We start from the raw sequence: 19338 nt of genomic DNA, 5'->3' as shown, positions 1-19338 counted from the left end.
TTTAAAGGGGAACCCATCCATCCGTCCATTTCCTACCGCTTGTCCCGTTCGGGGTCGCGGGGGGTGCTGGAGCCTATCTCAGCTGCTTCGGGCGGAAGGCGGGCTTATCATTCACAATCCTTATGTAGGACAGGCATGTTTTTCTTTTTTTATGCATTCTAACTATTCTAACGTATTTGTCGGACTATAGAGGGCAACGGTGTACAAGCGACACCCACTAAAATTTAGAAGGAATACAAATGTGTTCTATATAATTAGCCGCACCAGATTATAAACTGCAGACATATACGTTGGGAAATGAGTTATTTACACAGAAATATTTTGTAAATGTTTATTTACATACCTTAATTGCGTCCACACATACAGTATATTGCCAAAAAGTATTTGGCCACCTGCCTTTACTCACATATGAACTTGAAGTGCCATCCCTTGGAATTGTCCAAAATGTTTTGGTATCCTGGAGCATTCAAAGTTCCTTTTACTGGAACTAAGGGGCCAAGCCCAACTCCTGAAAAACAACCCCACACCATAATTCCTCCTCCAACAAACTTCACACTCGGCACAATGCAGTCCAAAATGTACCGTTCTCCTGGCAACCTCCAAACTCAGACTGGTCCATCAGATTGCCAGATGGAAAAGCGTGACTCATCAGTCCAGAGAAGGCGTCTCCACTGCTCTAGAGTCCAGTGGCGACATGCTTTACACCACTGCATCCCACGCTTTGCATTGGACTTGGTGATGTATGGCTTAGATGCAGCTGCTCGGCCATGGAAACCCATTCCATGAAGCTTTTTGTGTACTGTACGCGGGCTAATTGGAAGGTCACATGAAGTTTGGAGCTCTGTAGCAACTGACAGTGCAAAAACTTTCTGCACAATGTGCTTTAGCATCCGCTGAACCCTCTCTGTCAGTTTACGTGGCCTACCACTTGGTGGCTGACTTGCTGTTGTTCCCAAACTCTTCACTTTTCTTATACTAAAGTTGACTTTGGAAAAATTTAGGAGCGAGGAAATTTCACAACTGGATTTGTTGCACAGGTAGCATCCTATGACAGTTCCACGCTGGAAATCGCTGAGAGCGGCCCATTCTTTCACAAATGTTTGTAGAAACAGTCTCCATGCCTAAGTGCTTGATTTTATACACCGGGCCAAGTGATTAGGGCACCTGATTCTCATCATTTGGATGGGTGGCCAAATACTTTTGGCAATATAGTGTGTAACACGACAATAAAATGGCTGATCTAACAAAACAGAAGTCATCGTCATGAACCCACTAGCTGGGGAAGCTAACTCTCCAAACAGCTAAACAGACTCAATAACTCCACTGTGATATTTTGGTGAATTTACAACACTGAAACAACAAAAACAGAATGCCATTTCAGGTTAAAAATACTAACACAGACACGTGTTAGCATATTAGTTGCTGCTAATGACGCTAGCTTGATTACATTACAATAGCACGTACAAATATGCATGAGAACACTCCTACAGACATGAGCCATGGGACGGTTTAGTAAATAAGAATTGTTTGAGTTGTATTGTAAAACTTTAGGGTTAGGGTTTAGGGTTAACAAACGTACCTTGGAGTGGTGAATGAAAAATCCATAGGAGTAGAAACGCTATGGACAAATAGAAGACGGAACGGCACTTTACTTCCGGTTTAAAGCTCTAAACAGAAAGGCACTGTAGCGCTTGCAGTGAGCCAACTCGTCCAAAAGATGGCGCCATAGCTCAAACAATAAAACACCTTTTCAGTGTCTTAGCTTGATTTTTTTGACACTGTTTCTATTATGGCCATCAGCGAAGAAAAATCCATACATTAGCTGCACCGTTTTATAAGCAGCATGGTGCAATGGGTAAGAAAAAAAAGCTAGTGGCTTATAGTCCAGTATTTCTGGTTGTAAATACATGCGAACAAAAGTCTGCTTACAATAGAGCCTATGTGCGTCAATCTATTTTGCCTATAAAGCACTTGAAAAAAACTCCAAACACTTCCATCAACGTTTTATATACATGCTGTAAGTATATAGTCGAGGTTTCTGTGGTTTATCTGTTGTTCAGTGCTCAAAAGAGCGCAATTTATGTTAGGTGAGGAAAAAACACAAGAGGCTATATCATCCCTACAAGCCTGTTTCGCAGGTTTCCCTGCTCATCAGGGGATTTTATGCTGCATGTTTATATGTGATGTTGTAACAGGTACATTCATAATAACATGTCATACTTGCGTATTTTGCTCATTTTAAGCATACGGCGGCGCATTAACTTCACAAAGGCATCACAGTGTTCGCTTTTTTCTTCGACAACATCACTGATTACTTTTGGTAGCCATCCACAAGCTTCTGGCAAGCTTCTGGTGGAATTTTTGACCACTCCTCTTGACAATTGGTGCAGTTCAGCTAAATTTGTTGGTTTTCTGACATGGACTTGTTTCTTTAGCATTGTCCACACGTTTAAATCAGGACTTTGGGAAGGCCATTCTAAAACCTTAATTCTAGGAGTGGTCAAAAATTCAACCAGAAGCTTGCCAGAAGCTTGTGGATGGCTACCAAAAGTGCCTTACTGCAGTGAAACTTGCCAAGGGACATGTAACCAAATATTAACATTGCTGTATGTATACTTTTGACCCTGCCGATTTGGTCACATTTTCAGTAGACCCATAATAAATTAATTAAAGAACCAAACTTCATGAATGTATTTTGTGACCAACAAGTATGTGCTCCAATCACTCTATCACAAAAAAATAAGAGTTGTAGAAATTATTGGAAACTCAAGACAGCCATGACATTATGTTCTTTACAAGTGTATGTAAACTTTTGACCACGACTGTATGTGTTCTTGTCCCTCATAAGGATTGTGAATAATAGGCAAAATTACAAAAGAGTGACCTGGCCTTTCTTTAGGAATCCTGAGGACATGTCTGTGACGGTATTTTTTTTAGCCTTGTAGGATTATGTCTGGTGAGAATTAACCTCCAGACCACCTACACCGCTGCTAAGCAACCCACCCTCAGCAAGAGAGAGAAGGGAAATAATCGTTAGAAATAGCTAGATTTATACAAGCTTGTTTGGCAAAAGTCAGACAGTGACTGTTTGATAATGTAATCATCATGTGTCATTCCTAATTCGTCAGTTTTTTTTTTTAAATGGCAAATTATTTGCAAAAGCATGAGTAAATTGTGAAACAATGCAAGCTGGGATTGTCGTATCCTGTGGGTGGGGTCAGGTTTAGGAAGTCAAAGGAACAGGACTGAATGGCTTTTGTGGTCTCCTGTGAGGGTGACTTATCAGCTCGCAAACACCCCTGCCAATGTTGCCTTTTTATGTGAGGAATTTGTTTGTTGTTCCTGCTGTACGTAGGCTGCACAAGCTCACCATTAACAACAAAGATGCAAATGATGACCTAATACTATGAATACAGAATTTTAGGTCTAACTAGCTTTCACATTCCTTTTTTTTTCCAAATGCAAGATACTTGTGTAACAACATCTCCTAATATTGCCGCACACAAAAATTAAGCATACATGATGTGGATAGTTTTCTTTTATCCTTTTTATGATCACATTGCCATGTTTTGTTGTTGTTGTGTTGTTGATATTGTCAGATTGTCGGTACTGAATCTGTAAGTTTGTGGGCACAAGGAGGCTGGAGTAGCGTTTTATTGTTTTAAACTTATTTTGCACAATTTACCTTATTTTGCTGAAATATGTCTGTAATAAAGTAGTATAGCATTTTTAGTATTGTATGTAAATTATGTTTTTATTGTACAAAACCAGTGAGGTTGGCACGTTGTGTAATTCGTAAATAAAGACATAATACAATGATTTGCAAATCCTTTTCAACTTATATTCAACTGAATAGACTGCAAAGACAAGATATTTAATGTTCGAACTGAGAATCCTAATTTATTTTACAAATAATCATTAACTTGGAATTTATTGGCAGCAACACGTTGCAAAAAAGTTGGCACAGAGGCATTTTTACCACCCTGTTAAATGGCCTTTCCTTTTAACAACACTCAGTAAACGTTTGGGAACTGAGGAGACCAATTTTGGAAGCTTTTCAGGTGGAATTATTTCCCATTCTTGCTTGATGTACAGCTTAAGTTGTTCAACAGTCCGTTGTGGTATTTTACGCTTCATAATGTGCCACACATTTTTAATGGGAGACAGGTCTGGACTACAGGCAGGCCAGTCTAGTACCCGCACTCTTTTACTTTGAAGCCACGCTGTTGTAACACATGGCTTGGCATTGTCTTGCTGAAATAAGCAGGGGCGTCCATGAAAAAGATGTTGCTTGGATGGCAACATATCATGGATTCCTCAACTTTCTCAGTCTTTTTTGTCACTTGTGCCAGCTTTTTTGAAACATGTTGCAGGCATCAAATTCCAAATGAGCTAATATTTGCAAAAAACAAAGTTTTCCAGTTCGAACGTTAAGTATCTTGTCTTTGCAGTCTATTCAGTTGAGTATAAGTTGAAAAGGATTTTTGCTCATACTGTATGTGTGTTAATGTGTGCGTACACATGAAAAACATAACAAATACATGAACATAACAATGAACAGAGTTGTACTTTTTAGATGTCAGGGCCCTATGCAATATGTACACATATTCTTAATATAGTATACATTTTAACTGACCTTTATTTGACTGTTTGTGTTTTTGTAGGTGGCTAAAATACGCGGTGCTGCTGACCGCCGTCTAACGTTACGTTACTGTGTGTGATACATTGACTAACGTAACGTTATGTATAGGTACCTCATGCAACACTGCTTAAAAAAATCACTTGACAAAAAGTATGAATAAGGTAGCGAACTGCAGTGGACGCAACAGATTGCCGTGTTTGCAATGACGTTATAACCATAGACATCTTATAAGTAGACGCAGCATTGGCTGCTGCGACACAAGTAATTTGGCCGCCATCTTGAAGTGGTGATGAGGAGCCGGCGAGCAGCCTAAACTGACAGTTGACAGGTAGAAAACAAAGATGCCGGGCTGGTGTTCAGCATTTTCCTGCTCAAATGAGCAGACTGTTGAAAATAGGAATCGGGGGATTACTTTTCACATGTAAGATTTAACATTAACGTACTATTGGTTGTATTTTGTGAAAAGAATATTACCACAGAGATGAGAAGGAGCAAAGATCTTCAATATTTGTATGTGAAAATCACAAAGAAATCTTCTGGGGGAGGATGACGCCCCTACAAGGGTTTGGTTTACCAACTTTCAGCCCCACCTAAAACAAAATTCACCAGCCGCCACTGATTATGATGCATTCTCATTTTAGGCAAAATATAAGACAATACTTTCTTAACAGTATAATTGTAACCAGGAATAAGTCTTCAAGTTGGGTAAGACAGAATTTGGTTTTATTCTGAATCCAGTGAAACAGATTGGTGGTTTTAGCTGACATAAAGACTTTCAGGTGTTTATATATGTTTATGTTTAAGTATTTGGCAGACGCCTTTATCCAAAGCGACATACATAAAAAATACATATAAAACAATCACTGTAAACATGATCATTTAAGGGAAGAATGTAATACAAAATATCAATACAAAGTGTTAAAACAGAATAAACTCTCTGCTGCAGCAACAGAGATACAGTCTATAAGATATATAGATATCTAATGAATTCATACATTGTTTATGTAGGATATACGCATGTATATATAACCTAATCATATTGTTTCTTTAACTTAAAAATAGCTAACCGTTTTTTTCCCCCTTCTCTGGGATTATATTCCCAGTTTTGATCTCGGACGTCTGGTCACTTATAGCATATAAGAATATTCTATTACTGTTAAGCAAACTATGAATAATAAAAGACGCCAAAACATGTGTCCTTTATCATAGCTACACGTATGACAAAAAAGCACGTGAAAATCAGTGGTATTTAGTGAGGTAAAATGAATTAAATGCGCTGACAGTTCTTTGTTCCTGCCAAATGAATTGCACTGAGTGAAGCGGATCACCACTCCAAGATGGCGGCCCCGCGTCTCGTCAGCGCCAGTAGGCAGTAGCGGTCGATGCTGCGTCTACTTATAAGATGTCTATGGTTATAACGTTAGCAGTGAGTTTGCAGCCTCACTGATTTAACTACACAGCAAATAAAAGTCACGTTACTTAGCCAATAAACGTTAGCTTACATTCAAAACTTACCCTTCTTTGTGCATCTTCAAATGTCGAACGAAGTTGGAAGTTGTTGCGTCTCCGTCTGTAATATTCGAACTGCATGTTTTGCATACGGCAATTTGTTTTTTGTTGACCAAGTCGTAGTTTTTATACCCGTACGAAACCAACTTTGGCGTCATTTTTTTCTCACTGGCGCGTCGTTTGACAATTCTTCTTCGTTGGTTTTCCTGCAATTTGATTGGATGAGTGCCTTGGGACGAAAACAACGTAGAACTAATTTGATTTGCTATTGTACTGAGAGCACACACGCTTGACAAACAGGCCACGCTGATAGATAGACAAACAAGTACAAAATGAAAGATACGGAGCACTTCTGAAAAACTTTTTAATCTTTGGGTTTTGGGGAAAGTAGCAAGTAATGTCAAGTCAAAAGGCTCAAGTCCAAGTGAAGTCACAAGTCATTGATGTTCAAGTATAAGTCGAGTTGCAGGTCTCTTTACATTTTGTCAAGTCGAGTCTAAAGTCATCAAATTCATGACTCGTGTCTGACTCGAGTCCAAGTCATGTGACTCGAGTCCACACCTCTGATCCTGATTAATCCAAATTCAAAAGTGTGATTAATCTGATGAATACAATTAGTCATTTCAACACTATAACACTATTTTTCAATCATTTGAAGGCGTTTTGATCAAATGATGTCACCGCTTTCGGATATTAGTACATTAGCAGCACGGTGCCACAGGGGTTAGTGCGTGTGCCTCACAATATGAAGGTCCTGGGTTTGATCGTGGGCTTGAGATCTTTCTGTGTGGAGTTTGCATGTTCTCCACGTGACTACGTGGGTTCCCTACGGGTACTTTGGCTTCCTCCCACTTTCAAAGACGGGATAGGTTGATTGGGGAACACTAAATTGGCCGAGTGTGTGAGTGTGAATGTTGTCTGTCTATCTGTGTTGGCCCTGCGACGAGGTGGCGACTTGTCCAGGGTGTACCCCGCCTACCACCCGAATGCAGTGAGATAGGCTCCAGAACCCCCGCGACCCCGAAAGGGACAAGCGTTAGAAAATGGATGGGATGGATGGATGGATATTAGTAATATTAGTATTTGCATAACATTAGTTTTTGTTAACTAATTAAAATCCTTGTTATCATCTGATCAAATGTCTCCCCAAAGGGTAAAAAAATAAATAAAAACATCAAATGTTTGATATTTTTTATTTAGGACTGAAGTTTATTGAAAAATTTGAGCAAAAGATTAAAAGAAACTAGAAAATTCACACGCAAATGTTGATGGGCCTGCTATCTGAACTCTGGACTTCTGGCCGGGGGTCGCTGGAAGCCGCCATACTTATTAGATGGTGCCGAGTGCCTGAATCCGTGAGTTTTAGGTGTAACTGTACAAAATGAGCCACAGAGCTAGCCTAAAACAGTAGCATGTTTACATAAAAATGCTAACACTTGGTATGTGTGCCAATGATAGCATGATAACAGTCAGCATGTTTCATATACCAAGTTATATGACTCAAAGGTGTATGGCTGCGGAAATAGAAAAAAAGTGTAATATTAGATTAAAAAGTTAGCATGCTTAAGTTAGCTTGCTAACATGCTATCGTTTGCATGCTAACAGATAACAAGTGTCACATACCAAGTTATCTGAGTCTGCGTTAAACGGTAGCAAAAGTAGCTCAAAAAGTTTAAATATTTGCCATTACAAAGGTGCGTACCCATTCTAGTGGCCCATTTTTTCCCGTTTATTTGTGAATAGCGTTGCCATGGTAACACGAAATGGTCCCAATTTAAAGTACCGCCATCAGCGCGAACAGCCCCTTTCCGACGGTTTTTGATTGATTGAAACTTTTATTCGTAGATTGCACAGTGAAGTACATATTCCGTACAATTGACCACTAAATGGTAACACCCGAATACGTTTTTCAACTTGTTTATGTCGGGGTCCACTTAAAGGCCTAATGAAACCCACTACTACCGACCACACAGTCTGATAGTTTATATATCAATGATGAAATCTTAACATTGCAACACATGCCAATACGGCCGGGTTAGATTAGTAAAGTGCAAATTTAAATATCCCGCAAAATATTCTGCTGAAAACGTCTCGGTATGATGACGTTTGCGCGTGACGTCACGGATTGTGCGGACATATTGGGACACCATTGTGGCCAGCTATTAAGTCGTCTGTTTTCATCGCAAAATTCCACAGTATTCTGGGCATCTGCGTTGGTGAATCTTTTGCAATTTGTTTAATGAACTATGAAGACAGCAAAGAGGAAAGCTGTAGGTGGGATCGGTGTATTAGCGGCTGGCTGCAGCAACACAACCAGGAGGACTTTGAGTTGGATAGCAGACACGCTACCGTGAGTACGCAGCTTTGGCTTCCAAACATTTGATCGCTTGCCCGTACGTGCGTGCCGCTATGTGCATGTCACGTACATAACTTTGGGGAAATATATGTGCTGTATGAACTTTACGGAGGTGAACGGTACTTTGGGCTGTGGGATCGAGTGTGTTGTGCGGGTGTTTGAGTTGTATTGGCAGGTTATATGGACGGGAGGGGGGAGGTGTTTGTTATGTGGGATTAATTTGTGGCATATTAAATATAAGCCTGGTTGTGTTGTGGCTTATAGAGTATATATATGTCTTGTGTTCATTTACTGTTTTAGTCATTCCCAGCTGAATATCAGGTCCCACCCGCCTCTCACAGCATCTTCCCTATCTGAATCGCTTCCACTGCCCTCTAATCCTTCACTCTCACTTTCCTCATCCACAAATCTTTCATCCTCGCTCAAATTAAGGGGGTAATCGTCACTTTCTCGGTCCGAATCGCTCTCGCTTCTGGTGGCCATGATTGTAAACAATGTGCAGATGTGAGGAGCTCCACAACCTGTGACGTCACGCTACCTTTGGTACAGGCAAGGCTTTTTTATCAGCGACCAAAAGTTGCGAACTTTATCGTCGATGTTCTCTACTAAATCCTTTCAGCAAAAATATGGCAATATCGCGAAATGACCAAGTATGACACATAGAATGGACCTGCTATGCCCGTTTAAAGGCCTACTGAAACCTACTACTACCGACCACGCAGTCTGATAGTTTATATATCAATGATGAAATCTTAACATTGCAACACATGCCAATACGGCCGGGTTAACTTATAAAGTGACTTTTAAAACTTCCCGGGAAATATCCGGCTGAAACGTCGCGGTATGATGACGTATGCGTGTGACGAAGTCAGAGTAACGGAAGTTATGGTACCCGTAGAATCCTATACAAAAAGCTCTGTTTTCATTTCATAATTCCACAGTATTCTGGACATCTTTTGCAATTTGTTTAATGAACAATGAAGGCTGCAAAGAAGACAGTTGTAGGTGGGATCGGTGTATTAGCAGCGGACTACAGCAACACAACCAGGAGGACTTTGTTGGAGCGCTAGCCGCGCTAGCCGCCGACCTCACCTTGACTTCCTACGTCTCCGGGCCGCCAAAGGCATCGGGTGAAGTCCTTCGTCCTTCTGCCGATCGCTGGAACGCAGGTGAGCACGGGTGTTGATTAGTAGATGAGGGCTGGCTGGCGTAGGTGGAGAGCTAATGTTTTTAGCATAGCTCTGTGAGGTCCCGTTGCTAAGTTGCTAAGTTAGCTTCAATGGCGTCGTTAGCACAGCATTGTTAACCTTCGCCAGCCTGGAAAGCATTAACCGTGTATTTACATGTCCACGGTTTAATAGTATTGTTGATTTTCTATCTATCCTTCTAGTCAGGGGTTTATTTTTTTGTTTCCATATGCAGTTAAAGCACGATGCTATCACGTTAGCTCATAGCTAAAGCATTTCGCCGATGTATTGTCGTGGAGATAAAAGGCACTGAATGTCCATTTCGCGTTCTCGACTCTCATTTTCAAGAGGATATAGTATCCGAGGTGGTTTAAAATACAAATCCGTGATCCACAATAAAAAAAGGAGAGTGTGGAATCCAATGAGCCAGCTTGTACCTAAGTTACGGTCAGAGCGAAAAAAAGATACGTCCATCACTGTCTCTCAAGTCCTTCACTGTAACGTTCCTCATCTACGAATCTTTCATCCTCGCTCAAATTAATGGGGTAATCATCACTTTCTCGGTCCGAATCTCTCTCGCTCCATTGTAAACAATGGGGAATTGTGAGGAATACTAGCTCCTGTGACGTCACGCTACTTCCGGTACAGGCAAGGCTTTTTTTTTATCAGCGAGCAAAAGTTGCGAACTTTATCGTCGATTTTCTCTACTAAATCCTTTCAGCAAAAATATGGCAATATCGCGAAATGATCAAGTATGACACATAGAATGGATCTGCTATTCCCGTTTAAATAAAAAAAAAACATTTCAGTAGGCCTTTAAATAAGAAAATTTCATTTCAGTAGGCCTTTAAATTGATTCATGATACAGATATATACTATCATCATAATACAGTCATCACACAAGATAATCATCAGAGTATATACATTGAATTATTTACATTATTTACAATCCGGGGTGTGGGATATGGAGGGGGGGTTAGGTTTGGTTGGTATAACATATGTGGGGGTTCGTTGGCCAGTTCGTCTCGTATTAAGTTTAAGAGAATCGTGTGGAACAAGAATAATAAAGATTGAAGTATGAGCAATAATAATATGGGCTGCTTGCAATAAGCGCCCATTCACTGCTTCTTAGCAGCATGTGAATGGGCGCTGGCATTGCAGCAAGCCCATATAAGAATCCAAAATGTTTCAAAAAGTTAAGAACTTTTAATTTCCGTTTGGCTTTAAAGATAATGTTGTTAAAGTATCGGTAGCAGCAATCCTGGCCCTATAGATTCAGTTGGCATCGGATCGATATCACCATTTTGCAGTGCAGCCCATCCTAACATCCAGCATCAGCAGGGGACAGCGGCGTCGCTTCTCCTCATTGTATCGCCGGACCATGCGTCCCGCGTAATAAAGGGGTGTGTGTACATCATTTACATGCTTTAAATGTACCAAATTAAAAAGAACACCCGCCACAAAATACAAGAAAATATCGTAAATAGGTATCCTAGTTTATATTAAATAAGCTTGTGTTGCTTTCGCCTCGTCAATGTGCATGTCCTCGTTGTTTTTGATTCGCCCCACCCCTCTGCGTGTGCAGTGGTACGGTCCACATAGGCTCCACAGAGAGCGGCGAGTAAGGAGAGTTTCACCCCGCCTGCCATTGCTCTGCGCCGTCGTCATGATGCCTTCTCTCCCCAACTTTTCATACTGGAGTGGATGTTAGCTGCCAAATCATTTACACCAAGCGAGTTTGGTCGTGTGTGTGTGTTTTTTTTTTGTTTTGGTACACGAGCTCGTCATTTTCTATGTCTGGATACCGGATAGGGCTGCTGATATTAACACCGCAGGCACCGACGATAAGATAATGAACTTTGGACTTTTCCGTGCCATGTTTCCCGGATAAAGTCAAATAACACAGCGGGCCGGCGTGGCGGCAGCTGGGCGACAATTCAACTGGAAGGGAACATACACTCGGCCATCAAAACAAAGGCAGCGGGAACGTTTAAGCTGTCACTTTGGAAGTCCAACAGGACAGGGAAATGTCCTCCAAAGCGTCAAATAAGGTGTGTGCTTGGAAAAGAAAGGACACCAAAGTGTTAAGTGTCTTTTCTATTCGGTTATACCGTAATTCCTTATTAGAGTGGCAATAAAAGTTTGCTAATGCAAGTGAGGCACACAGCGGGTGATGGCGTTTGGATCTCAAGGTTATTCTGAAATATGCACTTTGTAGTATATCTTGTCCCCGAGCAAGAACTTCTTGTTAGCTTTTCTAAATGTGACTTTTACTATCTGGTCCATTTGATAACATGCCTGTGTTGACTGATAACATCGCCCTGCTGTGTGCATGTGGATCCCCTGAAGACAACCTGTTGATTGCAAGTGCCCCTGACATTATTGTTGCAAATAATCCGTGTTGATACAAAGTTACAAAGATATTGCATTTTACATATAACGTTTATAAAAAAATGTTTGGGATTTGATTTTTTTTCCAACTCAAATCCGTACTAATGTACTGTACTTACTGTACATCAGAGGTGTCCAAAATGTTTCCACTCTGGCTGGACAATTGTGGAAAAGAAATAATCACCATTATTTTTGATTAATTTTGAAATAACGATCAATTGCACGATTATCATTAATTTGAAAACATAAGTATTTATTCTGCCACCAAAATTAAACTTTAAATATAATTTAAAAGATCAACTGTACATCAGTAAGTAAAGGAAAAACGACGAGTTTCCGTCAAAAAAAAAATTTAAATCTGTTTTTTTTACAATTACTCTTATTTTACCACCATAAATTGTGTGCTCTTTGGGTCATACATAAAATTTAATAACAATTGTTCTTAATTAAATGCAAACCTCCTCACATATATTGGTGCAATACATCTTTGGACAGTTTTGACCAGTATTTTAAGTCGAAGCAGGGCAGCATGGCGGACCAGAGGTTAGTGTGTGTGCCTCACAATGAGAAAGATCCTGGGTTCGATCCTCGGGCTCGGGGTCTTTCTGTGTGGAGTTTGCATGTTCTCTCTGTGACCGCATGGGTTCCCTGTGGGTACTCCGACATCCTCCCGGCCTCCAAAGATATGCACCTGGGGATAGGTTGATTGGCAGCACTAAATGGGCCGTAGTGTGTGAATGTGAGTGTGAATGTTTTCTGTCTATCTGTGTTGGCCCTGCGATGAGGTGTCCAGGGTGTACACAGCCTTCCGCCCGAATGCAGCTGAGATAGGCTCCAGCACCCCCGTAACCCCGAAAGGGACAATCGGTATAAAATGGATGGATGGATGGATGGATTAACTACATGGTTATCATTAATTTGAAAATATAAGTATTTATTCTGCCACCAAAGTTAAACTTTAAATATAATTTAAATGATCAACTGTATATCAGTAAGTAAAGAATAAACAACAAGTTTCCGTTTCAATTTTTTTTTAATCTGTTTTTTTAACGTTTACACTTATGTTACCACCATAAAGTGTGTGCTCCTCACATATATTGGTGTAATACATCTTTGGACAGTTTTGACCAGTATTTTAAGCAGGGCAGCATGGCGGAACAGAGGTTAGTGTGTGTGCCTCACAGTGAGAAAGATCCTGGGTTCGATATCAGTAAGTAAAGAATAAACAACAAGTTTCCGTTTAAAATTTTTTGTCAATGGAGTTTGCATGTTCTCCACGTGACTGCATGGGTTCCCTCTGGGTAGTCCGACGTCTTCCGGCCTCCAAAGACATGCACCTGGGGATAGGTTGTGTGTGAATGTGAGTGTGAATGTTGTCTATCTGTGTTGGCCCTGCGATGAGGTGGCGACTTGTCCAGGGTGTACCCTGCCTTCCGCCCGAATGCAGCTGGTATAGGCTCCAGCCACCCCCTCGACCCCGAAAGGGACAAGTGGTAGAAAATGGATGGATGGCTGGATGGATTTTAAGTCAAAGCATAATAGTTCTGTAAATGTATCAATAAGTGCTTTAAGTACATTATGCTTGTGTAAGGTACTATTTTGAAGCCTTTACTTTGCTAGCACAAAAGGGCGAGCCTCTCAAATTGCTGTCCTGTTTTACATTGATCTTATATCGATGATGTCGTTCACAACAACACAAGCAGATGAGATGCGTTGTGGGTGAATGGATTGTTCTTGTTAGCTTTAGCTTCGTAGTTTAGTAACTGTTTCAGGTGGCCGTCTCGACATTGTTTAGTTCAGCACGGAGGTTCAATGTTTCGAGAATGAATGAGCGGTCCAGGACACATTATTTTCCCCAAACAAATGTTCCTTCTTCTAACAAAGGCATCATTTCAATCACATTTGTGTCTGATTCAGTTTTTTGGCCAATTCTGTATTTTCGTTTGCGGTTACGTAAACGCGGAAATTATATACCTTACTTTTTTTGTTGAGTTTAGTGATTATTCATTTACTAGCGATGTGTCGATTAAAAAGTAGCAACCACGGTGAGATCCCAAACTTTTAGTAGCCAGGATCTTTTTTCATTAATTTGCTCACTCATCCGTTTCACCGTTACTAGCTCAAATTTGTATGCACTTTGTGCGGCACATTAACCGTTGTTTTTGATTATTATATTTTTATGATTGTGAGAAGACAAAATCGAAATTGTGATTGAAATTCGATAAATTGCCCAGCCCTATTCATCACCATAATGTAAAAGGAGATTTTTGATATTTTTTTTTACTTTGTATAAAACCAAGCCAACATGCTCAGAAGTTCGATCAGGTGTCTCTAATGCTACTAGTAGTTCCCAAAGGGTCAAATATTTGCTTAGTATTTTTGGAACTGTTCAATTACTAGACTTTATGCCTCATTTATCGACAAATTAACATAGCACATAGATAATAATCACACTTGATTGAGGGAACATCTGCTTTGTATATAGTTTTTTTTTGTTATTTTTTTTACTTTTTTGCTCAAATCTCTCGATCAACTTCAACCCTAAACAAAAATACCAAACGTAACGTTTGTAATTTATTTTAACTGGGGCTGTCAAAATTAAAGAGGTATTGTGTGATCCATGACAAAAAAATCATGTGTTTACGCAGATTACCGGTAATCACACAATTTATTTTGACTGCACATGCTCCTACCCTAAACAGTGAGTGCAAGATGAGTGAGGAGAATCAGACTTCACTTTAGATAAAACTGTTAGAAAAAAATAATCTGGATGACATCTTGACAACAAAATTGTACAAAACCCAAAACCAGTGAAGTTGGCATGTTGTGTAATTCGTAAATAAAAACAGAATACAATGATTTGCAAATCCTTTTCAACTTATATTCAATTGAATACACTGAAAAGACAATATATTTAATGTTCGAACTCGCTTGGCATTGTCTTGCTTAAATAAGCATTGATAACGTTGCTTGGATGGCAACATATCATGGATTCCTCAACTTTTTCAGTCTTTTTTGCCACTTGTGCCAGCTTGCAGGCATCAAATTCCAAATGAGCTAATATTTGCAAAAAATAAAGATTTCCAGTTCGAACATTTAGTATCTTGTCTTTGCAGTCTATACAATTGAGTATAGGTTGAAAAGGATTTGCAAATCATTGTATTCTATTTTTTTTTACGATTTACACAACATGCCGACTTCACTGGTTTTGGGGTTTGTATTTACTAGACTTTATGCCTCTATTTATCGACAAATTAACACAGCACATAGATAATAATCACACTTGTTTGAGGGAAGATCTGCTTTGTAAATAAAATATTTTTGTCAAAGCAGCGCTGATAGTGATGACAGTTGGAGTACTCTGAACTACATACATTTAGTTTACCACGGTGGCCACATTTACAAAATAGTACAAACTAGAAGTAAATAAGAATACATAAATGCTAAGTAAAAAAAGAAAATGCAAATAAAATGCAATAAAAAAGACTGCCTCCTTTTGTGCATTATGCATTATCCATGTTTACATTCTATGTATTTAAAGTAAACAACCTGGAAGTAAGCGTTGTCTTGTTTTGTCCTTACATTGTGTCATTGTTGCTTTTTTTTTCTCCCACCATTATTTCGTTATTTTATTTTTAAGAATGTAGCATGGAGGCCAATTGATAATGAGCTGCACGCCACATGTGCATGCTATTATCAGCGCCTCTGAGGTACAACAATGATGTCCATCCATTTTATTAATCTCAAATCGGAACTTAAGGAGCCCTGTGCTGAGTGTATCATTCCTTGAAGAAAAATTAATGGTCTGACATGTACGTGTACACCTGAGACATTAAAGCTGTCCGGAGTCTAGTCCAACCAAAATAATCTAGTGGAAGAGCATTTAATTGTTCTTCCTGTCAATAAATGTCGCTTGCATTGATCAATGAACACCGATACAATGTTTGTGGTAAATATCTGGTATTTTATTTGACAATGGAATTTCTGCAGCACACCTGATGATCTCTCACGCTGCTCTATGGTGGTTGGGAATCTCTGATTTTAAAACAACAGGGGATGACCATCCATCTTTCAAAACAGGGTATTTTCTATATGTATGTAGTATGTCCTGCATTAAGCCTAGGGTTGGGTATCGTTTGAATTCGAACGATTCCGATTCCGATTCCAATTCTTTGTTTCAATTCCGATTCCTGACGATTCTCGATTCCGATTCTTTTAAGAGGCAGGGTCAACAAAAAGTTTAGGATATTTTAAATGAGCTAGCTAACCTACAGTCTTTCTGAATGAAATAGTCTGACATTCTCCATCAATTTTAATTCTATTAACTTTTTATGAACTTTACTATAAATTCCTCACAGGGCTGTTTTCAACCAGAATATAAATATCAAATCTATGAACTTGAATATAAATATTATACATTATGAATACATTTTCCCAGGGGTACACTTTCCTCAAGAGAGCTTTATTTTTGAAAACCTCATGAAAACACATTTACACACAAGTGTATGATGCTGCAGGTACTTAAAAATGTTACCGTGCTCCCACTGATGGGCTAACCTGGTGCAGAAAAGCAAATAAACAATAAGAAACAACTTGCAAAACCCAGTCCAGATTAGCAGCAGGTACAGTATAAAATCAGAGACATTACTTGTTTAGGAAAATGACCATATCCGCCTTCTCAGGCAGGATGCGTGAGCGTTCTGGACAGATAGTGTCTCCTGCTGTGGAAAATACACGTTCGCTGGGTGTGGAAGAAGCTTGAATGCATAAATAGGAGAAAGCGCGATCTGACAGCAAAGGATAAGTCTTTTGTTGGTTCCACCGGACCATCACCATGCAGCAGGGTCGTCAGACATAAGTATCGGTGGAACGTCCTGGTACATCTGCAGCTCTCTCTCCACTCGTTTCTTGATGGACATGGAGCTCTGTTATTTCGCGGTTATTTCATTTTTTTTTTGTAAAGTAAAGCCACACTTTCGACCGCCGACGCCCGCTATCCATGCTTGAGCTTGACTGACTCGCTCGGCTATGCTAACACTTCCGGCGGTGGGCGCTTCTTCGTTGGTGCTCAGCGGCTTCTTCTTCCGGTTCGGCGGACTTTTTTTTTTTTTTTTTTCCGGTCGACGGACTGGGTATCGAAAATAGGAATCGAAATTTTAACTTTTGAACGATTCCGGGAGAATCGGAAAGTTAGTCCCGGTTCCAATCGATACTCGATACCCAACCCTAATTAAGCCTAAGCATCATTTTTGGATTGGTGATAATTAGGTCAGGTGATGACAACGGAACAATTTTCGCAATATGCTGCTTTTTTTTTCTCCAGTTTGTCACACCTGCATTGTGTGGCTGAAGTGTTTCAGAATACATTAGTTCAGTTTGAGGAAGTGTTTTGTAAACATTGATCATTGAGTGTATTTTTTAAGTGGGTCAATCCTCTTATTATGGCTGCATATTTAGACGGGTGTGTGTTACATAGTTCCCTTGCAGTGTGTGGAGTCTGCGGACTTATGTTTTTGCTCCACGTTGACAAGTGAGGAATGTGCTGTGTTTGTCTAACAGAGGTGGTGATATTCAGGTTCGGTCGGTCGTTCCAGTTCGACGAAACCAGCCCTGTCAACTGTACAGTGGTGACGTTGTGCTGTAACGTTTGGCTCGACTTCCGATTGTAAACTGCTTGCTGGTGGTAATAGGTCAAAGATGTATTGTACTACAAATTGTCTCTTGCTATTGCATTTATTGTCAGCTCTTTCTAGAATGTCTAGTAAGTGCTGTGATGATCCAGTGGGAGACAAAAAGTGAGTAAGCGTCATGCTTCATGTCAAAGGGAGGAGACAAAGAGTGAGTACACTTCATGTCACAGGCGGGAGACAAAAAGTGAGTAAACTTTATGTCACAGGCAAGGGGGGGGGGGCACAACAGAACAACAGCACCTGCTGCTCGATGAGAAGAGCTGCAGTATATGCGATTTCATGTTACTCTCCAAAAGTGTCTACTAACACCAGAAAAACTTGCCAGATGTGTTGCTAGTTGCTTTTTTTGGAAGTTGCGCTTCTGAATATGGGTCCAAATACTCGAATAAATATGAATATATTGAAGGTAGTGCTGCAATGTCGATAATAAAAATTCATTGACAAAGATTTGTTATTGTCGACTGGTGGCTTCGTCCAATTTAAATTGATAGAGCACAATACAGGAATGTTAATGTTTTCACTTTTATTCTTTGTAGTAAATAATTGCAGTTAAAAAAACACTTAACAGTATTGGATAAAAATAAGTTTTACACTGAATGCCAGGACATCTTAGACTTTGAGCCTGTTGATTTATTTTTCACTGTGGTTATATACTTTTTGGAATTAAGTAAAACCATTCATTTCTCAGTAATTTGTGTTCCTTTTGTTACTATTGAGTGTATTAAAATACGTTTTAAAACTGAGTTAAAATCAAACTCAAGTGTTGAATAATGAATAATAATACTGTATTTTACTAGATTATAAGGCATGTTATTGATGAGCGGGTCTATACGGTTCTATTTTCATACAAAAGGCACACCTGATTATAAGTCATATTAAAGGGGTCATGTGATTTTTCCCTACATTTAAAACACTTCCTTGTGGTCTACATAACATGTGAGGGTTCATCAGTCGTTTTCAATCCTCTTTCTGACCGTTTTTTTAAGAATGCGCCGTTTTGTGAGTGGTCGTATTTACTTGGCTCCACTTCGACAGCGTTTTCTCCCCATCATTTTTGTTGTAGTTTTTAGCGCTTCTATATGGACTCTACTTACAGATATACACTACCGTTCAAAAGTTTGGGGTCACCCAAACAATTTTGTGGAATAGCCTTCATTTCTAAGAACAAGAATAGACTGTCGAGTTTCAGATGAAAGTTCTCTTTTTCTGGCCATTTTGAGCGTTTAGTTGACCCCACAAATGTGATGCTCCAGAAACTCAATCTGCTCAAAGGAAGGTCAGTTTTGTAGCTTCTGTAACGAGCTAAACTGTTTTCAGATGTGTGAACATGATTGCACAAGGGTTTTCTAATCATCAATTAGCCTTCTGAGCCAATGAGCAAACACATTGTACCATTAGAACACTGGAGTGATAGTTTCTGGAAATGGGCCTCTATACACCTATGTAGATATAGCACCAAAAACCAGACATTTGCAGCTAGAATAGTCATTTACCACATTAGCAATGTATAGAGTGTATTTCTTTAAAGTTAAGACTAGTTTAAAGTTATCTTCATTGAAAAGT

At 39.7% G+C, this 19338-nt stretch overlaps 1 protein-coding gene across 19 annotated transcripts in view; it reads left to right on the top strand.

Moving 5' to 3' along the window:
• tjp1a (tight junction protein 1a) overlaps positions 1-19338 on the top strand; it is a 217233-nt gene that overhangs the window by 99516 nt on the left and 98379 nt on the right. The window contains exon 1 of one of the 19 annotated variants that reach the window (XM_062031167.1): positions 11328-11745. The exons of the other annotated variants lie outside the window; for them this stretch is intronic. Within the exon in view, the coding sequence (XP_061887151.1) occupies positions 11722-11745 (24 nt within the window). The 5' untranslated portion in view covers positions 11328-11721. Of the gene's footprint in view, positions 1-11327; positions 11746-19338 lie in introns of those variants that run through there. 19 annotated transcript variants of the gene reach the window in all.

Source organism: Entelurus aequoreus, linkage group LG02 (assembly GCF_033978785.1).
Source record: "Entelurus aequoreus isolate RoL-2023_Sb linkage group LG02, RoL_Eaeq_v1.1, whole genome shotgun sequence".
In the NCBI taxonomy this organism is placed as follows: domain Eukaryota; kingdom Metazoa; phylum Chordata; class Actinopteri; order Syngnathiformes; family Syngnathidae; genus Entelurus; species Entelurus aequoreus.
This window is presented reverse-complemented; position numbering and strand designations above follow the sequence as displayed.